Source organism: Culex pipiens, chromosome 3 (genome assembly GCF_016801865.2).
Source record: "Culex pipiens pallens isolate TS chromosome 3, TS_CPP_V2, whole genome shotgun sequence".
Taxonomy (NCBI): Eukaryota; Metazoa; Arthropoda; class Insecta; order Diptera; family Culicidae; genus Culex; species Culex pipiens.
The window spans coordinates 114,920,966-114,944,059 of record NC_068939.1 but is presented as its reverse complement, the minus strand read 5'-3'; the positions used below and the strand labels follow the sequence as shown (position 1 = coordinate 114,944,059).

Here is a 23,094-nt window from a genome sequence, read left to right as displayed (position 1 = left end):
TTTATGGTCGAATTCCTTCATTTTCTTGACATTCGCGTCCTCTTTCCTACTTCCTGATTCCTGTTTGTGACTTTTAACATGCATTGGAGTTCAGCGGTCATGAAAGTGAGTTCATTGTAAGTGCTCGTTTGGAAATTTACCAATGAAATCGAGAATATTCTCACAAACAGGAATCAGGGAGTAGGAAAGAGGACGCGAATGTCAAGAAAATGAAGGAATTCGGCGATAAATGGGAGAGAATTGAGCGAAAAGAGACCGGAAATGGACATTTTTCTCTCAATTCTCTCTCGTTTTGCACAAACGATGAACGTTTTGACCAAACGATGATCATTTTGCTTCGTGCGTGTTTGAAAAGATCTCAATGAAAAAGATAATATTTCTACCGTTTGTCACTTCCAAACCAATCGCTACCGAACACTCTCTCTTTGCTCTCCCTCTCATTCCAATCGGGTAGTACAGCGAATGGGTCAGAGAGACCGATTTCGTTAAGTCGCTCAAAGTTGACTGGGAATAGTTTGCGATCGGCTTTGCCTTGATCATTTAAGAAATTGCTTAAAAACAATGATATAAATAATATTTTGCAGTTTTGTTGTTTACACAACATCAAAGACAAATTTGGCAGCAATTTCTACCATTCCAAATTCTAATTGACGGCAAACTGTGGTAGTGCAGGCCAAATGAGCACCGCGTTAGTATTCATTTGGCTCTCTCCTCTCTGAGCATATTCGTTTGTGACTCGGGTTGACGGACGGAGTAGGAAAAGAAATTCACGAAGTATTTGTTTCGCTGAGTGAAGCGATTGAGCAAGCCGCTGGCCGCCAGCCTGTTGTGTTCGATTGCGAATGGTTGCGCGCTCCGGTCGGCATAGATTCGTTCGGTGATGAGTGAGTGATGTCTGATCTTTGAACTGAAAATCAGGACCCTTGCTTACATTTTATGACACAAAGCCAGATGTTTTCAGATTTAATATAACAATTTTTTAATGTGATTTCGAAAGAATTTTTTTTGTGACATCAAACACATAATAGAAGAAATTTACCTGCTGCATTTAAGCTTTCTGTATTAAACATTTAAAGGTTTTTTATTGAAAGCATAAGATTTTTTAAAATTCAAATTAAATTAAATAATTTAAATTTAATTGAATATACACTTTAAATTCTTCAAAACGTGAAATATTCGTGAACAGTTTTCTGAATAGGTCCAATAAATTTTTTTTTGTATTTTTTTAACCACCTAAAGAGTGGTTTGTAATAGCATATACAAATTAAAACAAATGTGTTTAGGATTTATTTTCAACAGACTCTAGAATGCCTCATTTATGATTTTTTGAACCTTCCTGAATTTTTTTTCAGAATGAAAAATTCCTTTAAATTTGCTTAAGATAGACTGACGATTTTACCAATTCGGCATCGATTTAGCTTCTGAATGAAGTTATTGGAAATCAGTCTGTAGTTTTTATGTTCAACATGACAATATGACACAGATCTTTGCAAAAAACTCGTGCAATCAAATCTTAATTTTTTTTAAGAGGTCCTACGTAGTTAAAAAAATGTGTAAATTTGGAAGGTGTAATTTTGAAAGAATGAATATTACCTCTTTGTTATGTAATTTTACCTCAATTCAGACTGAAAAAGTAACATTACACCAGAAAAGTGGTAAAATTACACATTTTCAGAGGTAAAATGACACATTTTTTCTGAAATAAAAAATTTACAGCTTCCCAGATGTAATATTACAATTATTTTTTTACTTTGTGTATACATAAGAAATCCCATAGCTTCTATGACCTTTTATTCATAAAAAAAATCCATTGAGTTAAACAAAATAATTTCTTCAGAAAAAATAGGCTTTGGGCCATTTAGGCAATTTAATTTATATTTTTGTTTGAAAGCTTGAATGCTTGAAACTTCTTACCACCATTTACTCCTGCACCAAAATATTGGAGAGTATAATGACAGTCACTATAGCTTGTGGGTTTCTTCATATCTGTCTTGGAAAACACTCTGAGACATTGGCAATGATGAATTTATGTATTTTTTCGATTTGACTCTAATTATAAGTTATAATTATATTATAACTTTGATAAATATTTGCAACGGCCTAATGATTTCTTAAATGATCGAAAAATATTTCTTTGAAAGATCGAATTTGAAATTGAAAAGTACAAGTTTCAAAATGTTGAATTATGCTTATAGTTTTCAAGATAGGTCGTTGCAAATATTAAAAAAAATATTTCTAGACCAACTTTTGAAAAAGGCGGATGAGCACTTTGACAGTTTGAATCAATTTGCAAATGTTTAGCTTTTAGGTAACTTTTTGCAAAACTCGAAGTGTAAAAAAAAAAAACTCAGGGTATTTAGAAAATATCTTTCTGGGATAATGCAGATTCGAAATAGAAGTTTATGCAACAAGTTGTAGGAAGAAAGTTGTTCAGTACGAGTCGTACATTTATTGAACGAGGTTCACTATAATAACAAACTTTAATTTTTTTGCAATGCCAAAAAACAAAATTTGAATAGATTTGTATGTCAAATTCAATCCATCGTTTAAATTAAAACAATGTTAAAAAGTATTACTTTTCAGAATGTGTTTTGAAAAATGTTTCTAATCGATTCTGTTATTCTTGGAAGAGAAAAGAAGGCTGTTTCGTCGTTCGAGAATGACAGGAAAAGTGAGTAGTTTCATGACGGAATTTCAAAAAGTACATTGAATTTCTCATACGTTTTTTTTAGTTGGGTAATGAAAAATGTTCAAACAGTTTTTTTTTATCTTTTTGATGAAAAGTACGTATTTTTATGATTTTTACAAAAAGTCCCTTACACATCAAATTACAAATTCAGACTGCAAATAATTGAAAAAACGTAATTTATCGAATGTTCCAAATAAAACCTGCTCATTCGAACAAAATTTCAAGAAAATTGGATAACTTTTCCGATTTCGTGTGAGTTGGTGCATGACCCTGACAACTTTTAGCAAGTTTACCATTTTTGCAATTTTGCATGAATTATCTTGTCCAGTTTAACAATGGACCAACCCTTCGTTCGAGTCTGCAGATAGCACGGGAACCCCGGGTGTAGTGCGCTGGAAAAAGGGCTCCTCCTCGGTCCGGCGTCCGGAAAGTGAAACAGCAATAAAAAGTGAAATGAAAATTTCATAATGAAACCATTTATTTGTTGGAATAAATTAAAACCAGTACCCCCCACACTGCCTGGCAGAGAGGGGGGGGGGTCAAGGCAGAGTGGCGGACAGCAAACGGAAGCAAGAGTTTGGACGGTTTGTTGATGCTGCTTGGTCCATCCGTTGGAAATTATGTACATCCGCGTGGAAATTTTGTCAATAAATATAACACGGACTTGGAAAACGGACCGTTTCTCGAGTGAAATTTTTAATTAAATGGATTATTTACGGTCGGACTTGGGTGAAAGTTTTATTTTTCGGTGGACTTTGTGAACTAATGTGTTTCTTTTATTTGATTTTGGCATTATGGTTATTCCTGATAGCTTTTGAAACCGTTTTGGTTATATTTCTGGATTAGTTTTCATCACTTCTGTTCAAAAGCTGTTTGATCAGGAATATCTGAATTTAACCTAGTTTATTATTTTGATTAATCGCTTGTCAATAAATATGACCTGTTCTATAAACAGAGAAAGCATAGGAGACGATAGTTTCTTGTGGGCAATCAAATTAAACTGAAATTAAACGATGAAAATTGATAAATTTGTGATTCAAATAACTCACTTTTACCCTGTTTAATCCAATCTACCAAAATCGACAAAGTGCACCTAAAGTCGATTGAGCCACAATCGAATCGAGATCCCGTGTAGATGGGTTAATTTAATTTACCGCTCCGCTGAAGGACCTTTTGTTCCCGTTTTAGCCCACGTGGCTGGCAATTAGACCATATGCAGATTTTATTTATTCAACACGAGGTGAAAAGGAAAAAGTGCTGCTGCTGCTGCAGGGATCTGGTGCTGGCGGTCAACAACCAAGCAGAGGCGTTTTGCGAAGGTTGGTTCCGGCCGTTGGAGTTCACTTCCGGCCGGATGTGTTGGGATGATTAGGTGGATCATTTTAGAACTGTTCAAGCAGAGGTTCTGTAGACGCATCACAAGCATTTAGAGGCTGTTGACTTCTCGTTACAATATTTTTTTTTCAATTATACTTTTGAATTTGATACGATCAATCGATTTAATTTTTTCGCAGTGTTTATGGTTGTCTACTGTTCGATGTATTTTTGATAATCTTCTGAACAAACACCTACAAAAGATCGTTTGCTGTGTGCTATCTTGTGACATAGACCATTTTGGTCGAAAACGAGTTAATGATGACGTTTTGCTATGCTTAACAAACACTACAAGATGCTTTAACCCAATTTTGGGAACTCGCTTCCGTTTCCTGGATATCGCAATACACACTCGTGACATAGACCCATTTATTATCAAAAAGATCTTGAACACTTGTGTTGGAAAAATGTGGAAATTTTTTCTTGTTTTTCACAAATTTTTAATCGTTGATACATATTTCTTAAAGCTAATGCAACCTTTTGTTATTGAAAATATACTGATTAAATCGGTTAAACTATTGATTTAAGCCTATTTTAGTTTGTATGGAAATTCTTTGCACACTTGTGACACGTAGCACAAAAGAAAGTCTCATGATGAAAGCAATGTATTATAAATGATATGATTTCCAAAAGAAATAAAAAACGCAATTTTCACCAAAAGAATATTTTCAATCGTACAATATGTTTGTAAGTTTGAAATCAAACAAGCGTTTATGACAAACGCGATCATAACAAGCTTCCCATGCGCCAGTGACAACGCACACCGCGGTTTTGGTTTTTAGCTTCGGTACGAGCCCTTTGGACCGCCCGTGTGGATCAATCGGACCGCGCACTGGACTACCAATCCAGAGGTTGCTGGTTCGAATCCCGCGGCGGGCGCTCTAAAATTCTTTGTGTAAATATGGGTATCCGGCGCCGTCGCTCCGTGCCGTACTCAAACACTTAGGAGCCCAGGGCGGCGAAGTCCTTGTAGATAAAAAGGAATACACTAGTGGTTGGTACTAGCAATGGTGGCCGACAGCTATAAACTCAACTTCGTTTTTTTTACGAGCCCTTTTGTGTGTTGGTATTGTCCGTTTCTTTCAAAGGTACACGCCGCGCGGCGTTTCAGAATGTGCCGCAGACACTGTTGCCAGCGATTTTTTGCACTTTTGGTGCAATAAAAAACATACCCGGCAACAATGCCATGCAATTCGAAGAAGAAGATCAACATAAACAAAACGCGCAGTATGGGATTTGACAGCGCTCATTTGCCGAAAGTGCGGCGCGTCGTTTCGAGGCTGGTATGCCGCGTGTCTTTTACGGGAATACGCGCAATATTTTGGTTCATCGTTCCAGCGCACCAAGCCAAGCAAAACAGAGGTACAAGTGAACCGCGTGTGGGACGGTGCAGGGAAGCTAGCCATTCAGCTTCTACGAAAGTGACAGAGTCAGAGATAGCTATTTTTAACAACCGCACCACTACACACTCAATCACGAGAACCTTAGGTAGAAAGCCGTTGGCGTCGCCAGCATTGAAAACATTGAAAACGATATAAACGATGAAAAGCTTAGAAAGCTCCTATTGGAATCCAATGAACCCTGCTAAATAAACTAACGAAAATGAAGTCTACATTTAGGCGATTTTAGGAGCGCACGGGAAACAAATTGATTGTAGCCGGATGAATGTCCTGTGTCACAAAAGTTTTTGCATAAACATTGGACAGTTATGCAAAAACGGACAGGGCAAAAGAAACCGAAAAGCTACGATATCTAACATGTTGTAGGAAACATCGGTAGACAAGCTACTACAAAACGAGTATAAGTCGAGCCACAAAATAGATGCGCCAGCATTATCGCGCCAGTATTTGAAGCTCAACTTGACAACTTGTCGACTTGGCGACGAAGCGTCGAAAATCGATGCAGTGTGATTTTTTGACGATTTTTCCGATTAAAATTGATGCTGAATCGACATAATTACGAAGATGGAAATGACGTCCAGCCTTAAAGTAAAACCTATACCTTTCTTTAGTAAGAAAGGCAAAAAGTAAATCGTTCAAAAAATTGATCGGGATTGCCGATAGATGTCGAATTTGTTTCAGGTGCTCACTCATGGTCTGTACTATGAATGTAGGAAGAAATTTCGAATAACAGATGGATATTTCGAAATTTGCGTGGCAACTCGCCCAGGTTCAGCACACTAGCTTTCTTCTGCATTCAGAAGAATCGAAATCGGATATATGGGAGCTGAGAACGACGCGACACAAAATTTTGCAAAATTTTACCACATACGAACATCACTCGACCTCCACGGAATTTATTTTCTCAAAATTCGAGGATTGGAGATAGACGAGTTTTGTCAAAATGAATCGATAGAGCGTCGAAAATCGATGCAGTGTGATTTTTTGACGATTTTTCCGATTAAAATTCATGCTGAATCGACATAATTACGTAGATGGAAATGACGTCCAGCCTTAAAGTAAAACCTATAGGGGAGAGTGGGGAGACTTGATCCCCAGGGACACTTGACCCCAAGCCTGTATCTCGTCAGCATGTTGGTAAAACAATTAGCTTTGTTCTAGAAAGATGTGCGAAATTGACTAAAACTCATTGTAGAAAACAAAAAAAAATAAAAAAATGTTTAGATTGAGTTACAAACATTTTTCTAAAAAGTGCTGCAAAAAACTTCCAAGAGATCTTTTTTCTTTGTTTTGATATATATAGAAAACACTCAAAAAATATTCGAAAAAATATTTTTTATACATGAATTGTTTGATAAACATATCAACTCAAAAACCCTTGCGCATTTGACGTTAAATTTATCGTCATACTATTTTTACAATCAATTGTTTAAAAAAGTGCGTTTAGGGAGACCTGATCCCTGCATTTTTACAGTCACTGGAATCAGCCTCAAGATTAAATAATTGGGCTGGGTTTTCGTACATAGTTTCCTTTAGTATAGTTGTACATGACTTACTGTAGTTTGAACCTTTTTTCAAAAGTATTGTAAACAAAAATTACCAGCTTTCGTAAACATGCTCAATTTTGGTCTATAAAAGAAAATTTTAAGTTTTTAAATATTTTGCATGCTAAACTACTTATATTTTGTACACAAACGTACAGGTTTAATGTGAAATTGCTGTAATTTATAGAAAATTAACAGTTTGGATGAATAAGAAACATTTTGCTTAAGATTTCTTAAAAATGTTGAAAGGGGGATCAAGTTACCCCTAACATTTTTAAAATGCCGGTTTAAAATATTTTTTAAAAACGCTTGGCATTATTCGAAGAGTTTATCTGATGAAATACCCTTATCAGCCAAACATAGTTGAATGTTTAAGCTTTCAATTCATGCAAAAAGTTCATAGTTTTGTGAGAAATTGACAGAGTTATGTGCGATACAAAAAAAAGGGGATCAAGTCTCCCCACTCTCCCCTACCTTTCTTTAGTAAGAAAGGCAAAAAAAAACGAAGAAAATGGAAAACTTATGAAATGGTTGTGAAATGATGTTAATTTATCGTATAATTTAAATCATGTTTTTGTGCTTTGAAAGAACTTTAAACCTAAGTCAATTATAAACTTAAAATCCATGTGGTATAATAAAATCATAAAAAAAACATTGAAAAACTAACTAACTCTATTGTCTGAGAGGAGCCCAAAAATTGCAAACATATTATAAAAACTTTGTCCAAATATTTAAAAGAAAGGAAACAAACACGAGAAGTAAGATTTTCAAGAAAAATATAAAGCTTTACCATTTTGTTCAAGAGCTAGTATGACAAAAACTATTTGTTATGAATGACAGAATTCATGCATGTTTTATTTTTTTCATTTCAACTTTATGTAAACTACACTCTCTCAAACTGGTCACAGAGGCAACTTTAAAACTTTTTTTAAGTTGTGAAGTATGGATTCTTTTTATTCACTGTCCAAACATTTTGATAAAAAAAAAAACTTTTCAACAAAAACTACCAAAAATCATTTTTTGATTTATTGTACAATATGAGCTTATAAAATCAGAAAAAAATTAAACATTTACTTTCAGTTATACGGTTTTGCCTTCCTCACCTCACTGAGGAAAGGCTATAAAATCACTCGAAAAATGAACTTCTTTAAGTCTCGTAGACCCACCTTCACGTATACATATCGACTCAGAATCAAATTCTGAGTAAATGTCTGTGTGTGTGGATGGACGTAGATTTTTTTTCTCACTCACTTTTCTCGGAACTGGCTTGACCAATTTTGTCCGGATCTGTGTTTTTAGATCTGTCTACAAGTCCCATAGGTCATATTTTCATACAATTATGTTTAGTAAAGTACTTCAAAAGTTATGCTTAAAAAACGATTTTGACTAAAGTTCCCAAGATTATAAAAAGGGTGGTTTTTGTAAGAAAGGCCGTCATGCTATACATTTTTAAAAAGGTATTTGAAAGACCTTTCCAACGAGTCCAAAACATTGAAGATCTGATAACCCTGTCAAAAGTTATTAGGATTTAAGTGTTATTTATGCACTTTTTGGAGGCCGGATCTCAGATATTTTGATGAAAACGTTGTCCGGATCTATCATGTGACCTATCGTTGAATAGATAATCTAAAGACCTTTTCAAATAGCACAAATTGGATTGGAGATCTGACTACCCTATCATAAGTTGTAAGTACATAAGTGCCCTGCAATATGAAGATCTGACTACCCAATCTAGTGGTATGAATAATGAGTCAAATTGATAAAACACTGAAAAACACCGCCCTTTTGTGTCTATTTTTGATAGCACCCTTTAAATTTGAGGAAGGCACCAACCACCTAAGGGTGGAGTAACGTTTTTTATATACAGTTAAGCTATAATTGAAGTTCAAACTTATTTCAACCATTCATGTGGTTGTCCTTTACCGTTTGTTGCAAAATATTAATTAGAGCCAAGATCAGAACAACTTCAATACATTTAAAATTTCCTGGGAATTCGGTTCAGCCAGTCACACACACATACACACAGACATTTGTTTAGTTTTCGATTCTGAGTCGATAGGTATACATGAAGGTGAGTCTACGACGTTTCTGAAAGAAGTTCATTTTCCGAGCAGGATTATAGCCTTACCTCAGGTCAGGAAGGCAAAACCAGTAAAAATCGAACTTTTCCAAAATTATCCTTTACCTTTCTATAAAAAAAATCGTTTGGTGCTGCAAGCATCGGTAATTAAAGCCCAAACGTCCCAAAAACATCACACCTCCACTGTGCTGTACAGTGTGAGAGAGAGAAAAAAACAACAACAACAACAAAATCTGTTTCATTTATTCCGGGTACGACGTTGTTGCTTGAGCTATATTTTTCCACTTATCCGGGGCCCGCATATTTGCCCATCATTGCCGGAAATCGAGAAAAAATAACGCCCCAACAGCTTTATCCTCGGTCGGACACGGGGCCTCGTGCCATGTCAGCCAACCTGACGGAGCAAAACCGAGAGAAAAAATAATGAAAGGAGAAGAAGCCATGATAACAACCGTTTTTCCCCGGGATGATTTTCTTTGTTTTCCCGGCGGTTTGACTTTTCGGTGGAGAGGAAATAAGAACTTTTTTTAATTTCAAGCATTTTTTTTTTGGTCAGTGGCAAATACATTTTTCGCAATCAATATTTCCCAAAATGTTGATTCTTTGTGAAAATTCTCCGATTTGCTCACATTTTTTCCTCGTCTTGATTGTTTCGCATTTCATCGTTGCTGGTGTTCCTGATAATGTGCAGCTGATTTTTCTTTTTGCTCATTTTGTTGCCGAGACTTTCAGTTGTTTCAGCAAATTTCCACTACTACGGCAGCCGCCCCCGACGTTAGGTATAAGTGAGACATGAGAATGAATTTTTCAGGTGAAATCATACATTCTGGTGGGTAATTTCAGCTTCGACTTGTTTTGCAGCACTGCCAACTGTGTGTGTTCGTGTTTGTCGGCGGAAAATTGGGCTCCGGATTTTGTTTTGCTTCTGCCGATGATGGGAAATTTCGCACGCTTATTAGCGTTCTGGCTGTTTGTTTATGCTGCTGTTTCTGTAATAATTTATTGATTATGTTTGGAATGATAACACTCATCATTTATTCACTGTGAAATCACATGGTTTGTGCTTCGATTTTGAATGTTTTTGTTATCATTTAATAGAGATTTTATTATATTTTATTTAAATGTGCAAATGCCTCTCTCAGTGGAGATTAGATGTCAAAGGGACTTTTGTGTAAAATTTGACGGCAAAACAAAAAATCGAAAAAAAAAACAATTCCATTTACAAAGTTCCTTTTGTTTAGTACGCCATCAAGAGCGTTCAATTTTACATAAAAGTTCTTTGACATTACATGTCGATCTCATCACGGTTTTGAGCTACAAATCATTGAAAAACGAGACTTATTAAAAATCCAGAAAAAGTCAAGAATTAGCAAATACCAGAACAACTGAACCTTCCAGGTAAATTTTCCACCAGGGTTCCAGAACATGGTGCTGTGACCAATTCTGTACTGTCGTAGTCCACCGAAACCGAATCCCAGTCCAATAGATTTCCAGGACTTTTTTTTTACATGGAAAAGTCTTAGACTTGGGGAAGTACACAGAAAAAGCGTTAATCTACTCGACACGGAAATTATGAATCACATGTAAATTCTGTTGATGTAAACTTAAAAATCGTCTGTAACACACGAAAAATCATGTTTTTATCAAATCTCATTTAAATTCAAATGATTATTTAAGTGCAAAAGTGTTACATCATTAATAGGCTTCATCCATAAAGTACGTCACGCTAAAATCAGCCAAAATTTACCCCCCTCCCCCCCTTTGTCACGCTTTTCCTATACTTATTACATGTAATGTCACACTTGCTCAGGCCCCCCCCCTTCCCCCCCTAGAGCGTGACATACTTTATGGATGACGCCATAGGGCTAGTGATTTTTCGCGATTTCACGGAGCCCGCGTAATCCGTGAAATTTGCCCTGACCGTGAAATTTCGTAAATACCGTGAAATGCCGTGAAATTCTGAATCATTAATTAACCAATTGTCCCTAAGTGTATTTGAACAACGAGTTTTTTATTCAAGCAATTCACTAGAATTTTGACAGGCATTTTAAAACTCATTTTTGAAAATATTGTTTATTACAATGTTTTACGAAAATTTCCAGCGAAATAAGCTTGGGTTGTAACATGCCTTGGATAATACAATTTGACGTTCAAAGCATGATTTTTTTTAACATTTCACAAAAAATGTGAACGGACGATTTTCTGCAACTGCAAAGAAAGAAATTGCAGAGCAATTTTGCTATTTATTTTTAAATCTTTGTAAAAAGAAAATTTGGTACAAATAAATAAAGTTGTTTTTAGAAATTGTTTTAACCACTTTGCAACATTTTCTAATTTTCTGGACTTATCAATAACAAGTCGTCGCTTGTGTGATATCTTGTGACACGTCCTATCTTTTTACAGCAGACCCGTCACAATAAAGCACACAAGCGACGAAATGGTAAACAAAACACACATCCACACAGACATTTGCTCAGAAAATGATTCTGAGTTGATTTGTATACACACAATAAAAATGATGAAAATCTAGGATTTTATATAAAAAAGTAAGATTTGACAAAAAAAAAAAAACGTTTTGCGGCATTGTAAATTGAAAATTCACCAAAATTCAAATGATGTTTCAATGAACCCAAACTTACTTAAAATGCACAAAAACTGGGGGGTGATAAAAACTTTGAAAAAGATTTGCGATAGCCAAAGGTAATCGACTGATTTTAATCGTTTGTTTGGTGTTCCCGAGCCTTTTCTTAATTTGAAAACTTATCCCACCATATCAAACCACCTTCGATGTTGTCGCAATTCAAAGATCATCAGTCCTACTCTCGAGATGGAAGGGATTCATGGTGTAAAAATTGGTTTGGGATGGCCGGGAAGAAACCTTGCAAAAGAGACCGCCAAGACCTGTAGGTTGTCGTGCGAATGGCTTATTGGTAGATATAATTTTATGACAAATAAAACGCGTTTCAATAAATATATTTGCAATGCATTTTTTCGCGATAATATTTGAAAAAAAAACAAACCAATTTCATTCATGGATAATTTTGAACATCATTGATTTCAATAAGTACCCTTTTCCAATGAATGACGCTACTTAATATTTAGCAAAGTTCTATTGTGGAGCATAACAATATAATTATTATTTTTTTGCTTAGGTCTGCATTCTGTACACGCATTCCCTAAAATAAAACAGTCCTTTTTGCAAACAAAAAAAATTAAAAGTGCACATTTTGCGAAATTAAAATTGAATTTCACCATTCATTAGATCACAACCGAATGATGAAATTGCGCCGATTGACAACCGCAAACAGGAGGGAGTGTGAGGGAAAGCTGGGTTGCATTTTGCCAGCACTCTAACCAGCCACACAGGAATCAATTAAATTATAGATTGGCATTGGCCATTTAATAGTGCAGTCTCTCGGCTGTTGTTGCCATCGCTCGTCGTCGTCAACTGTTGCCCGGCTATCAACCAGTTTATAAACAATTCACTTAATTAATGTGTGCACGATCGACGCAATTCACAACCGACGCACGGCCCGCAAACGGCTGATGGTGGGGCATTGAGCCAGCCCGGGGTCGAGCCCTAACATCGAATCCCAGATATCATTGAATCTCGGAACACGACAATAGTACGTGTCAGTTGGAATCTAATTATGGACAGTCGACACTTTGCAATCTAGCGCAACCGTTGACGGCGAATGTTTCAATTTGGGACCGCTCATTATTCGATGAAATTCGATGGAATGACTTTTAATGGACATTTTCGAATCAGCACATTTTTTACTTACTTTTCCAGGAGGACAACAATTAGAATTAGCTGGAGTTAATTTTTGTGGAAAAAAATTCTTTGATGATACGAATGGACAATTTTAACCAAATTTATTTTTTTCTAAAGCTAATTAAACTTGTTTTGATCAAACTTTCTACTTTTGTTTTCCAGGTGAAAACTGGAACGGCGTCCACCTGGACCAGTTCGCCGGCTGCGAGAGCAACCTGGCCGCGAACCGGCAAACGCGCATGCTGGCCGACCTGGCCCTGGTCGGGTGCTACAACAAAACGTACATCCCGTCCGCCGAGCGGGACCGGATCATGCTGGCCAGCGCCAAGCGCAACCTAGCGGCCATGTCCTACTTCGGCCTGACCGAGCACCAGAAGATCTCGCAGTACATTTTCGAGGAAACGTTCAATTTGCGGTTCGCGATACCGTTCGAGCAGCACAACAACACCGTCTCGACGAGCACCATGAACAACCTGACGCCGGACCAGCGGGCCCGGATTGATAAGCTGAACGCGCTCGACGTCGAGCTGTATGCATTCGCGAAAAAGTTAATGTTCCAAAGGTAAGAGGGGGAACGATTTATCTCCTTGTTTGTATGTAGCCGTGGGTGGGTATTTTCGTCACTTGTGGACGATACTTTGCTGGACACCACCGTTAGAAGTGGGTCATTATGTGAACGCTTTAGAGTGGTTCAGAATCGTGTTTTAGGACTAAGATTCGTTGCATGTTATATCTAACCAAATTACAGTCGACTCTCTGGTTGTCAATATCCAAGGAACCGTCGAGGAAGAGAAGCATCAGTTTACAGAACGATGCCAAATGAAGACTCGATTGAAATTTGTTTTTTCTTGCTAACCAGCTATGGGAGAAAATCATGGTAACGTCCAGCAAACAAAAACAAAGAAATGTCAAACACCCTTCAAAGCTTCGTTTCTCAAAGAAAAATGTCTATGCAAGCCATGAGAAAGTGAAATTATTGACAACCGGAATAGATGTTTAAAGCAAATAGAATCCAAGGGACCGTCGAGGAAGAGATCCTTCAAGCAAGAGAAAATATCGAGGAATAAAGTCAATCGAAGTATGCAGTTTTAAGGGACTGAAGAATTCATCGGTACATGGAGCAATATTGATATCGAGAAGATCGACAGCCAGAGAGTCGACTGCATTTATAATTAAATAGATCTCCAACATCTAAACAGCGTCGATTGCTGACCAAATCCATCTAAATTACATACCAGGATGAGGAAAGGGATGATGTGCCACTTTTTAAAGGAATAAGGGAAATTCTCCACAGGATCTCTGTTGATACTTGTTCTGTTTGATTGTTTTGAATTTGTAAATCGACTTTTCTTTTTTTTTATTCAGATGAACTTTGTCCATGGATACTTTGTCAAAAGTAGTTATTTGCATCATTTTTTTCCAAACAAGCCTCCATACAAATTTGCTGCATGGTCATACAATACGGGCATGTGAATTTTCAAAAATATTGAGAAGAGATTTTTTTAATATATTTTAAGTAATCAAAAAGAGCTAAAACACTTATTTTGAGCATTTTAACTAGCAGAAAAAAGCATACAAATTTCGCAATTTTATCCAATAGTTTTCGAGCTAGCGTCAGTTGAGAAAATGGCAACCAGCAGATCGATAAACTAAGCCTAACAGAAAATGTTAGGACTTGTTTTAGCTTCACCTTCACAAAATATTTTAATATTGCAAAAAAAAAAACCTTTTTTGTTAATTTTACTTTAAAGCCTATACAGTCATCCCACATATTCGGAACACTCACAAATTCGGAACACTTTTGTGATAATTTGTCAATAGCATGCCTAATGCAGCTTTTCTCTCGACCCTACTATTTTTAGGACCTTTATTTGGACATTTTCTTGCTATTTCACTAGTAAAAGTAGAACTTATTGAACAAAAAACTTCATTTCAAGACTATTTTATCCTGAGCAGCAAAACACTGCCTTCAAATTTCCTGTTCCATGATTGTGGGATGTTATTGTGCCTCCCACAATTGTGGAACACCTGAATTTAAAAGATATTTTCACAAAAAAAGTTATCAGACCATGGATAAAACATCACTAAGCTTGAGTTTCACTGGTTACAGTGCGTGAAGTCATTTTTTTTAAATATGTACTCCTGGAGAGATCCAAAGTTTGTATACATCCGTAAGAAAAACGTGTTTCGAATTTGTGGATTTCAAGGGTCAAAAATTTTCTTCAAAAACTTGATATAAAAGTTAAAATTTGCAGTTGTTAGACACAGCATTCGAAAGATCGCAAGAAAAGCTTTCAAATGAAGGTAAAAGCGAATCATTAAGTTCAATTATCGATTTGCTATGATTTTTTGAACATTGGCCGATCTGTAAACTGTTCCAAATATGAGGGATGGCTGTAAGTTGTTGCTAATATTATTAAAAGTTTTTGATATTTCAGAAACTGTTGGTTCGATTTTCAAAACAATTCTTATGAAAAATTTACTGCTCTATTTTATTAATTTCCTTTTTGAGGATTTTTTTTTGTAAATTGCTGAAAATTGAACATTTTTCTAACAAAATACCTTAAATTGCCTATAACATTTGACGGTACATGTTATTAAAAAATGTACATGTTTGAGTAAGCATCTGAAAATGATTTATGAAATTTTGTAAGACAATGTTTTAGAATTTTCCAAAAGTAATAGATTTTTTCAAAATCACATCTTCGAAACCTGACCATCCTAATTCTTATCCCTTATAAAATATATAAAAATCTATCGAGAACTATAAAATAGAATCATTTGTCATCAAAGAACCGATTTCACCCAAGAAATCGTGAAAAATTTGAGAATGCACGGTCCAAAATTTGAAAAATGAGACAAAAAAAATTGTTTTCCTGCAAAACCAACATGTGTTTAAAAATTCTTTGTTTCGAAATGATACATTTTAAGAAACAATAGTAACATTTGAAAAATCGGACCAACTAATAAACGCCTAGTTTTGTCAAACCATGATCGAGACATTTATTGAATTTAAATCCTTTTGGGCAGTTTAAGATTTGTCAATGCGACAGGATAAAGTCATGATTCCCTCCACAAATATTTAACTGAAATTCTGTGCCCAGATTCAAAATTCCAAAAGTTTTTATAATGTGTGTACAGAAATTGAATCAAAACAATCGCACTTTTGTAAACTTTAATTTTTTTGTTTGACATGCTATAATAATTTATGTAATTTTTTATGGGCTATCTACAATCACTTTACTTAGAAAATTGCACTTAGCTTTGGAATTCAAATCAACGGAAATGAATCTGAATTTCTACAATGGAAAAGTAATCCAATTAGAAACTTGACGTATGGTTTGGAAAATTTCAAAATATATGGTATGTTGACGTTTCCATATAAAAGCTAAACAAACAACTACATAGCAACGTATAGCAGCACAGCAAGTTTTCTAAATTGATTGTAGATGACGGCCGTAAGTTGCGTACTTTTCTAAGTAACTTATCTATTTTACTTTGCTTATTTATTCTAAGCTAAGTGATTGTTGATAGCCCATTATGTGTCCGAATTTAGGAAAAATATATTTTTTTACTGTACAAGCTTGGTAGTTTCTGTCTCACAGTTCGATTGTTTTATTTTTTTGTAAGCTTATAAATTTGTTGTTTTCCAACAGAATATCTTCTCCACTATATACATAAAAAATTAAGGTGGTTTGATAAACTAAGCCTAATGGATGGTTTATTCGTCGGATCGAGGTGCTCTTTGTTGCGTTGGGTTCGTATAAGTCTAAGGAAGGTTCTTACGCCAAAAAGTGACAACTTTGGCCACTCTGGAACCGATTCTGGGAAAAGTTGCGTAAAATCAAATTTTGATCACAGGAGGCTGAATAAGCAAACAAGCTAAAAACGTCAAGAAGTTTGTCGTGTTTAACCTGTTTTCCAGAATTTTTAAAAACATTAAATATCTTCAGGCATTAAAACAAATTATTTCAAGTGCAACCTTGAAATTGACAGAACCCTTGATCCTAATAGACCACTCTAATGGCCACCGCCGCCATCGTCGTCACAGCTCAGCTGGAAGAAAGGTTGAGCTCTACCGCGGCGGCGGATGAAATACCCGCACAGCGAGCCGTTTGTATTCCGATGCTTTCTGCACCTTTGCTGAGCTGCTGCTGCTTTTGCGGTGCCGGTTATCAGATGGGAAAGCGGCCATTAATTGAAATTGGAAGAACTGTTTGGGGCTGGAGCGAAAGGGAGGGAAAACAGTGGAATTAATGTTAACTAGACACGCGATCGATTTGTTTGTAAGAATGGCGGTCGGTTATACAACCCCTCCTAGAGAGCTAGCTTTGTCTGTTCTGGCATTCCTGGCCTGGCGGACACTGCTGGAGGTCGTCCCGTTCATTAGTGTCCTTAGATTAGAAGATGCAACGACGGCGGCACGGTGCACAGGCCTCGATAGGGGCGGTTGTAGGTTAAACGGCGTGTTGTGAGCCATTTGCAGGGCTGATTTTTATGGTTGTTGTTCTGTTTAAAAAGACGAAACGTTTGCGTAATGGCTTGAAAATTTGGGTCATAGCTTAAATATCCACGATATGTGAATACACAAGGATTTGACAAAATTATCGGGACAGCCAATTTTTTGTGATTAAAATTATTCTAGTTTTTGATAATGGACTGGAACAAGATTATGGTCCCTAGCCACCGAAAATGTTCTGGATTTTCTAGGCCCCTGTTTAAAATTATTTTTTTTTTCTAATTTATATGGTTTGTTGCCACCTAGCCAGTTTTGAAGCATGATATGAAAATCCAAAATATTCTTACAAAAAATCTATATTTAAAATAAAATAAATCAGAATACATTTTGGTTTTCTGATTCAAAACGAAGTTGACTTTATAGCTGTCGGCCACCATTGCTAGTACCAACCACTAGTGTCTTCCTTTTTATCTACAAGGACTTCGCCGCCCTGGGCTCCTAAGTGTATGAAAGTATGGCACGGAGCGACGGCGCCGGATACCCATATTTACACAAAGAATTTTAGAGCACCCGCCGCGGGATTCAAACAGGCGACCTCTGGATTGTGAGTCCAGTGCGCGGTCCGATTGATCCACACGGGCGGGACAAAATTCAATGATTATTAAAACTTATAACTTAGAAACCAATATAAGCTATTCTTAGTGACAAATTGTCCAATGAAACCGATAATGCAGTCCGTTTAACGGTTCGAATTCATTTTTATTGATAAAAATATTACTACTTTGAGATAAAACTCTTTTTACTTTTTATCAATGTTTTCAAAACAATAGTTAACTATCTTTTGATTTTTTTTGAAATTTGTTTAATACTACTTCTTGAGGTACATTCGACACTTTTCTATCAAGCTCAGAATGATTCCATACCATTATATTTGTATTTAATCCGTAATTTTCATTTTCAATCTTCAACCTATCAATGTCACCCCAATGTCAATGTCAATCCTTGGTTAGCAGTAATCATTGAAACTTTATTTTTTTTCTGCTTTCGACAATGAGTCTGGTTCAGTTAATTGAATAACAACATTACCGCTTAACTATTTTTTGCTCTTTTTTATTAAAACAATTTAGTTTTACCAATAAAAAAGAAAAATTCTTATCATTTTGTTTCGGTTTTATTTTCAATTTTCGATATTAATTGAAAGAAAAAAAAGCAGAAATTCCACAAAAGCTTCCCTTTAACATTGAAAATTGAATCGGCAATTTCAAAAGTTGATTAATGAGCGTTATTATGTAGTACTGAGAAAAACTAATTTCTCAAAAAAAAAATTAAGAGGCTGCATCTCAGCAATATGATCAACAGTCAAGTCCAGAAAAGAAAGTTGTAGAAAATTTGTTCAGCTTTTCGAAAATATGTTTGCTTGGGTGCTTCTTTATGAAGCTTTCATAAACTTTAAGAACTGATTTTTTTTTGAAAAATTTCACCAACAGTGCATTTCATCAAAAATGTATAAATTTGCAGTTTTGCATTTTTAAAACATCAGTTTTAAAATTTTATTTGAGAATATTTTTGTTTCTTTTTCCAAAAATCATTTTTTTTTTTAATATTTATTTCCGATTCCAGTTTTTGCACCAACCTCAATCCAGCGCAAAAGGTGCCCTCATGAAATATTAAAAATTAAACAATACGTATTTTGGGAATGTCAACATAAATAATTGCAGTACATTCGAGAATTCCCGAAAATGTATTGCAAAAATTAAAGCGGCCAGCCCTACTACGTTGTGTTTACCACAGAGAGGATTCTGAGAACGGATCACATTTCGCATAATCAACAGGGGAGGAAGGATGCGTGGACATACCGTACCAAACGCTCTAATTTATGTTTTGCGGGTTTTATCCCTTATCCCCGAATCCCACTTTCCCGAATCCCATATCCCCGAAAATCATTTCCCCGAAAATTCCACATCCCCGAAAATCATTTCCCCGAAAGTGCCACTTCCCCGAAAATCATTTTCCCGAAAATTCCACATCCCCGAAAATCATTTTCCCGAAAATTCCACATCCCCGAAAATCATTTTCCCGAAAATTCCATATCCCCGAATGTCATTTACCTGAATGGCCATTTTACCGAACTGTCGTTTTCCCTAATTTACATATACCCGAATGGTTACTTCACCGAAAATCAATTTTCCCGAATGATAACCTTGATATAAACTATATTGTTATTTAGGGATTTTTTTTTTAAAGTATGACGTTAATATTAAATTCTCCTACGTGTTTTTTTAGATTGAAAAAAAAAACAAATAACCGTAGAAGGCCATCCATAAAACACGCGGACGCTTCAAGAGTGCGGGTTATTGAGATCATCCACGTTCCATAAAATAAAGATTTTTTTTTGTAGCGGCAATTTTCAGCAAAGGACAATTTTCCAAAACGGTATCTACGTGGTAAGGATTAAATAGCAACGGCTTTATGCGACGACTCGATGCGCAGGATTCAGTTTGTTCTAGATTTTGTTTAACTGAACTGATTTGTCTTAATCAATTTTGGCATATGGCTATGAACATTTTTTTTAAATTTTTTTACGTCCAATTCGAGTTCCGCGACCAACCCTTTCAATCAAATCTAAATAGTTGATTATTGAATTACAAAATGCATTTTTTGAATATTTCATCACCGCCATTTTAGATTTAAAATTACTTGATCACTTTAAAGTAGTTTAGGGGCTCGACAGCCAAAAAAAAAAAAGACGACTTATTTTTTTTGTATTATTTGATTATCCGAAGTGAACTTTTGACAAGGCCTTCGGATAATCGAGTCTGGACTGTATTTTGATTTTCAACTAAAAGCATTTTTTGCGAAATGATCAATGTATCAAATCGACGTTGTTGTGTTGTCTTGTCGTTTGTCGCTTTTTGACGTTCCGAGAAAAACGCGTTTTAATGTTTGGCCTTGAATAAACGAAAAATAGAGCCAAACACGTTTTGTTTGGTTGACCATTCTGTGCATTGTCCCGAAGTTTGGTTGATTTTAGTTGCCAAGGTCCCGAGGAACAATTACAAATTTTTGCGGTAGTCGGGCCTGAACGTGTGTCAAACACGTTTTGACCTTAAATCCATTTGGCCAGTTGTCGCACTTACATCAATTTGAATATTCAAAATTCAAGTGAAGCTCGGAATTTTTTGAACGTTCCATTGTGGACATGATACTTTATTGATCGCTACTTCCCCGAACCTGGTCAGGCGGGTATGGCCGTTGCCCAGAACCGCGCGCGCGGTTCAGGGCAACGGCCATACCCGCCTGACCAGGTTCGGGGACGTGGCGTTCGGGGAAATGGCCGTTCGGGGATATGGTCATTCGGGAAAATGATTTTCAGGGATATGGAAAATTAGGGGAAGTGGTCATTCGGGAAAATGGTTTTTAGGGGAAGTCGCCATTCGGGGATGTGGCCGTTCGGGGAAATGGATTGTTCGGGGAAATGATTTTCGGGTAAATGAAATTTCGGGAAAGTGTCTTTTCGGAGATGTGGCATTCGGGGAAATGTCTCTTCGGGAATGTGGGTTTCGGGGAAATGTCATAGATTCGTTTTGCGTTTGTTTATGTAGCGTGTGTTGAGTGCAATTTTGATTTTTGTTTTTATTTTGTCATGTGACATATAATAAATTATCGACTAATACCAGCTGGGTATTTTGGGAATTAAACTTTTTTTTCCCCAAGGCAAATCGGATTTTTTCCGTGTACCTATTTTTTCTGGAAAGTCTTAGTAATGACCTATACTGCCGCTCGAAGCTAGTCCGTCCCATATGCAATTTCGTCAATTTTGAGGTAATGATGCGGTTTGGTTCGAAATCATGTAAACTATCAGAAAAACCAATAAAATTGAGTACTTTGTCCTAGAAAACCGGAGAAAATCAACTTTTTCGTGAAATTCTAACACGTAGCCTTATGGGCGGGACAAATTTGACAAGCGTTTTTCTCGGCTTGCTGTTTTTACATATGGGACGGACTCGATTAGAGCGGCAGTATAACTTTGCCGACGACACAGATTTCCAAACATTCACATGCCCATTTTGTATGACCAACCCCCACAATTGTATGAAGGCTTGTATGGACAATCCAATGATGCCTAATTGCTTCTTTTGACATTGGAAATGCACGAACAAAGATTCACTCAAATCAAAATATACAAAGAAAAGTCGATTAAATTTAAATTTTGAACAACCGTTGAGAATTAATTAGCCTAGGGAGCGAGATTGGGCACCATAAATTTGAACCAAATTTTCTTTAAAAAGTAATTTTGGCGGTTTTTTAAATGCTTTCTGGTTTTGCAGCTAGTAAAATTATTTCCCTTTGAAATCGATTTTTAACTTTTCCTTAAAATTTGACTAAATATTTTTATTTCCTTTCTCTCCCTTCTCCTCCTCAGATTTGAAAGACTAAAAGCCAAAGATAATGATTTTAACGTAAGATTTGCACACTTGGGCAACCTAGGAGTTAAGAACGGTGTGACCGAGTTCAACTGGGACAGCAACATCGACGAGGCGCCCAGCAGCAACAGCGGCGAGCACCACTGATACAGTGGCACCGGCGGCGACCCGTTCTGGGACAGCCGAAGGCCGAAGGCCGTCGTCGTCGTCGTCCCGCACAAACCACCTCCGTACCGTAAAACGTCGTTGCCATCGGCCGACGACCTCGACCGTCGCTCCCGCCGCCGCCACCACCGACTCCGACTTGTTCCTACGGACGTTCCCGCCGGTTCAACTTCTTCGACTTCATCCAACGGCAGCTCGGCCACCGTCGTCGACCACCGTAACAACCTGCTGCTGGCGGCTTCTTCCTTCATTACTAGTCCGAACCATCGTCATCCCCAAGGGAAGCAGCAGCAGCAGCAACAGCAACGGCGACGACCTCCGCAGGATCTTCAGCTCTCAACCAAGCAACAGATTACAATGCAAACGCTGCGCGACAGTCGGCAGTCTCCGGTGGCGGTGAAACCGGAAGTCGGCGGCGAACGCTACAACCGGAAGAAGAGCGATGCTGAATAGTCGTCGTCGTCGTCGGCCCTGTAGAGTCTCCTTCTTGTCTCGTCGTGTTAAGGCCATCACATGGCCCAAGTGTTGTTTGCATACTGATTTTAGCATTTTTTATGATTTTACTTTTTGGTTAAGTACTGGCGCAGAATGTGAATATTTTACCTTTAAAATAACAGTCTCACACTCACACCAACCAACAAACCAACCACATACCCACACACAAACAACAAAATAAGGCAAGATTGTTTCATAGTAGTGTGTAAGAAAAATGAAGAAAAACAAAAGCATGAATAAAGCGAAATACACACACACCCCCGGGCGGAAAGTGTATTAAAACCATATTAGCATATTTCTTGTTGTTGCGTTTTGGCTGCTGTTGATGAAAGAAAACGCCACAATTAAAATTAAAAACAACACACCAGATGAATTCTAATGAGCAAAGCGAGCGAGAGTGGATAGAGAAAACAGGACAAAACTGTAAGCCACTGCTGCCATGGCTGTGTTACATGGAAGGACGACGCGTTGCATGCAACATTTTTTAAACAGAATGCACGCGGTGCATTCAAATTTTGCAGAGCGCAGCCGGAAAGAGTCGTCCGGGTGTGAAAAAGTGGTTTCATTTTGGGGTTTATTGTGAGAAGAACGCACGCTAAATTACAGAGAAATAATATCACAGAAGCACAAGAATGTTTGAAAGTTGAACATTTTCAACATAATTTAAAACATGATCAATAGGCTTGATG

The 23,094-nt window shown here is 36.8% G+C and overlaps 1 protein-coding gene across 1 annotated transcript in view; it reads left to right on the top strand.

Annotated features, from left to right (window-relative positions):
- The window catches only part of LOC120413991 (heparan-sulfate 6-O-sulfotransferase 1), a 53,770-nt gene extending 31,201 nt beyond the window's left edge, over nucleotides 1–22,569 (top strand). The window contains exons 4-5 of the mRNA XM_039575001.2: nucleotides 13,025–13,424; nucleotides 21,745–22,569. Of these exons, the coding sequence (XP_039430935.1) occupies nucleotides 13,025–13,424; nucleotides 21,745–21,892 (548 nt within the window). The 3' untranslated portion in view covers nucleotides 21,893–22,569. The remainder of the gene's footprint in view (nucleotides 1–13,024; nucleotides 13,425–21,744) is intronic.
- Nucleotides 22,570–23,094: the final 525 nt, after the last annotated feature.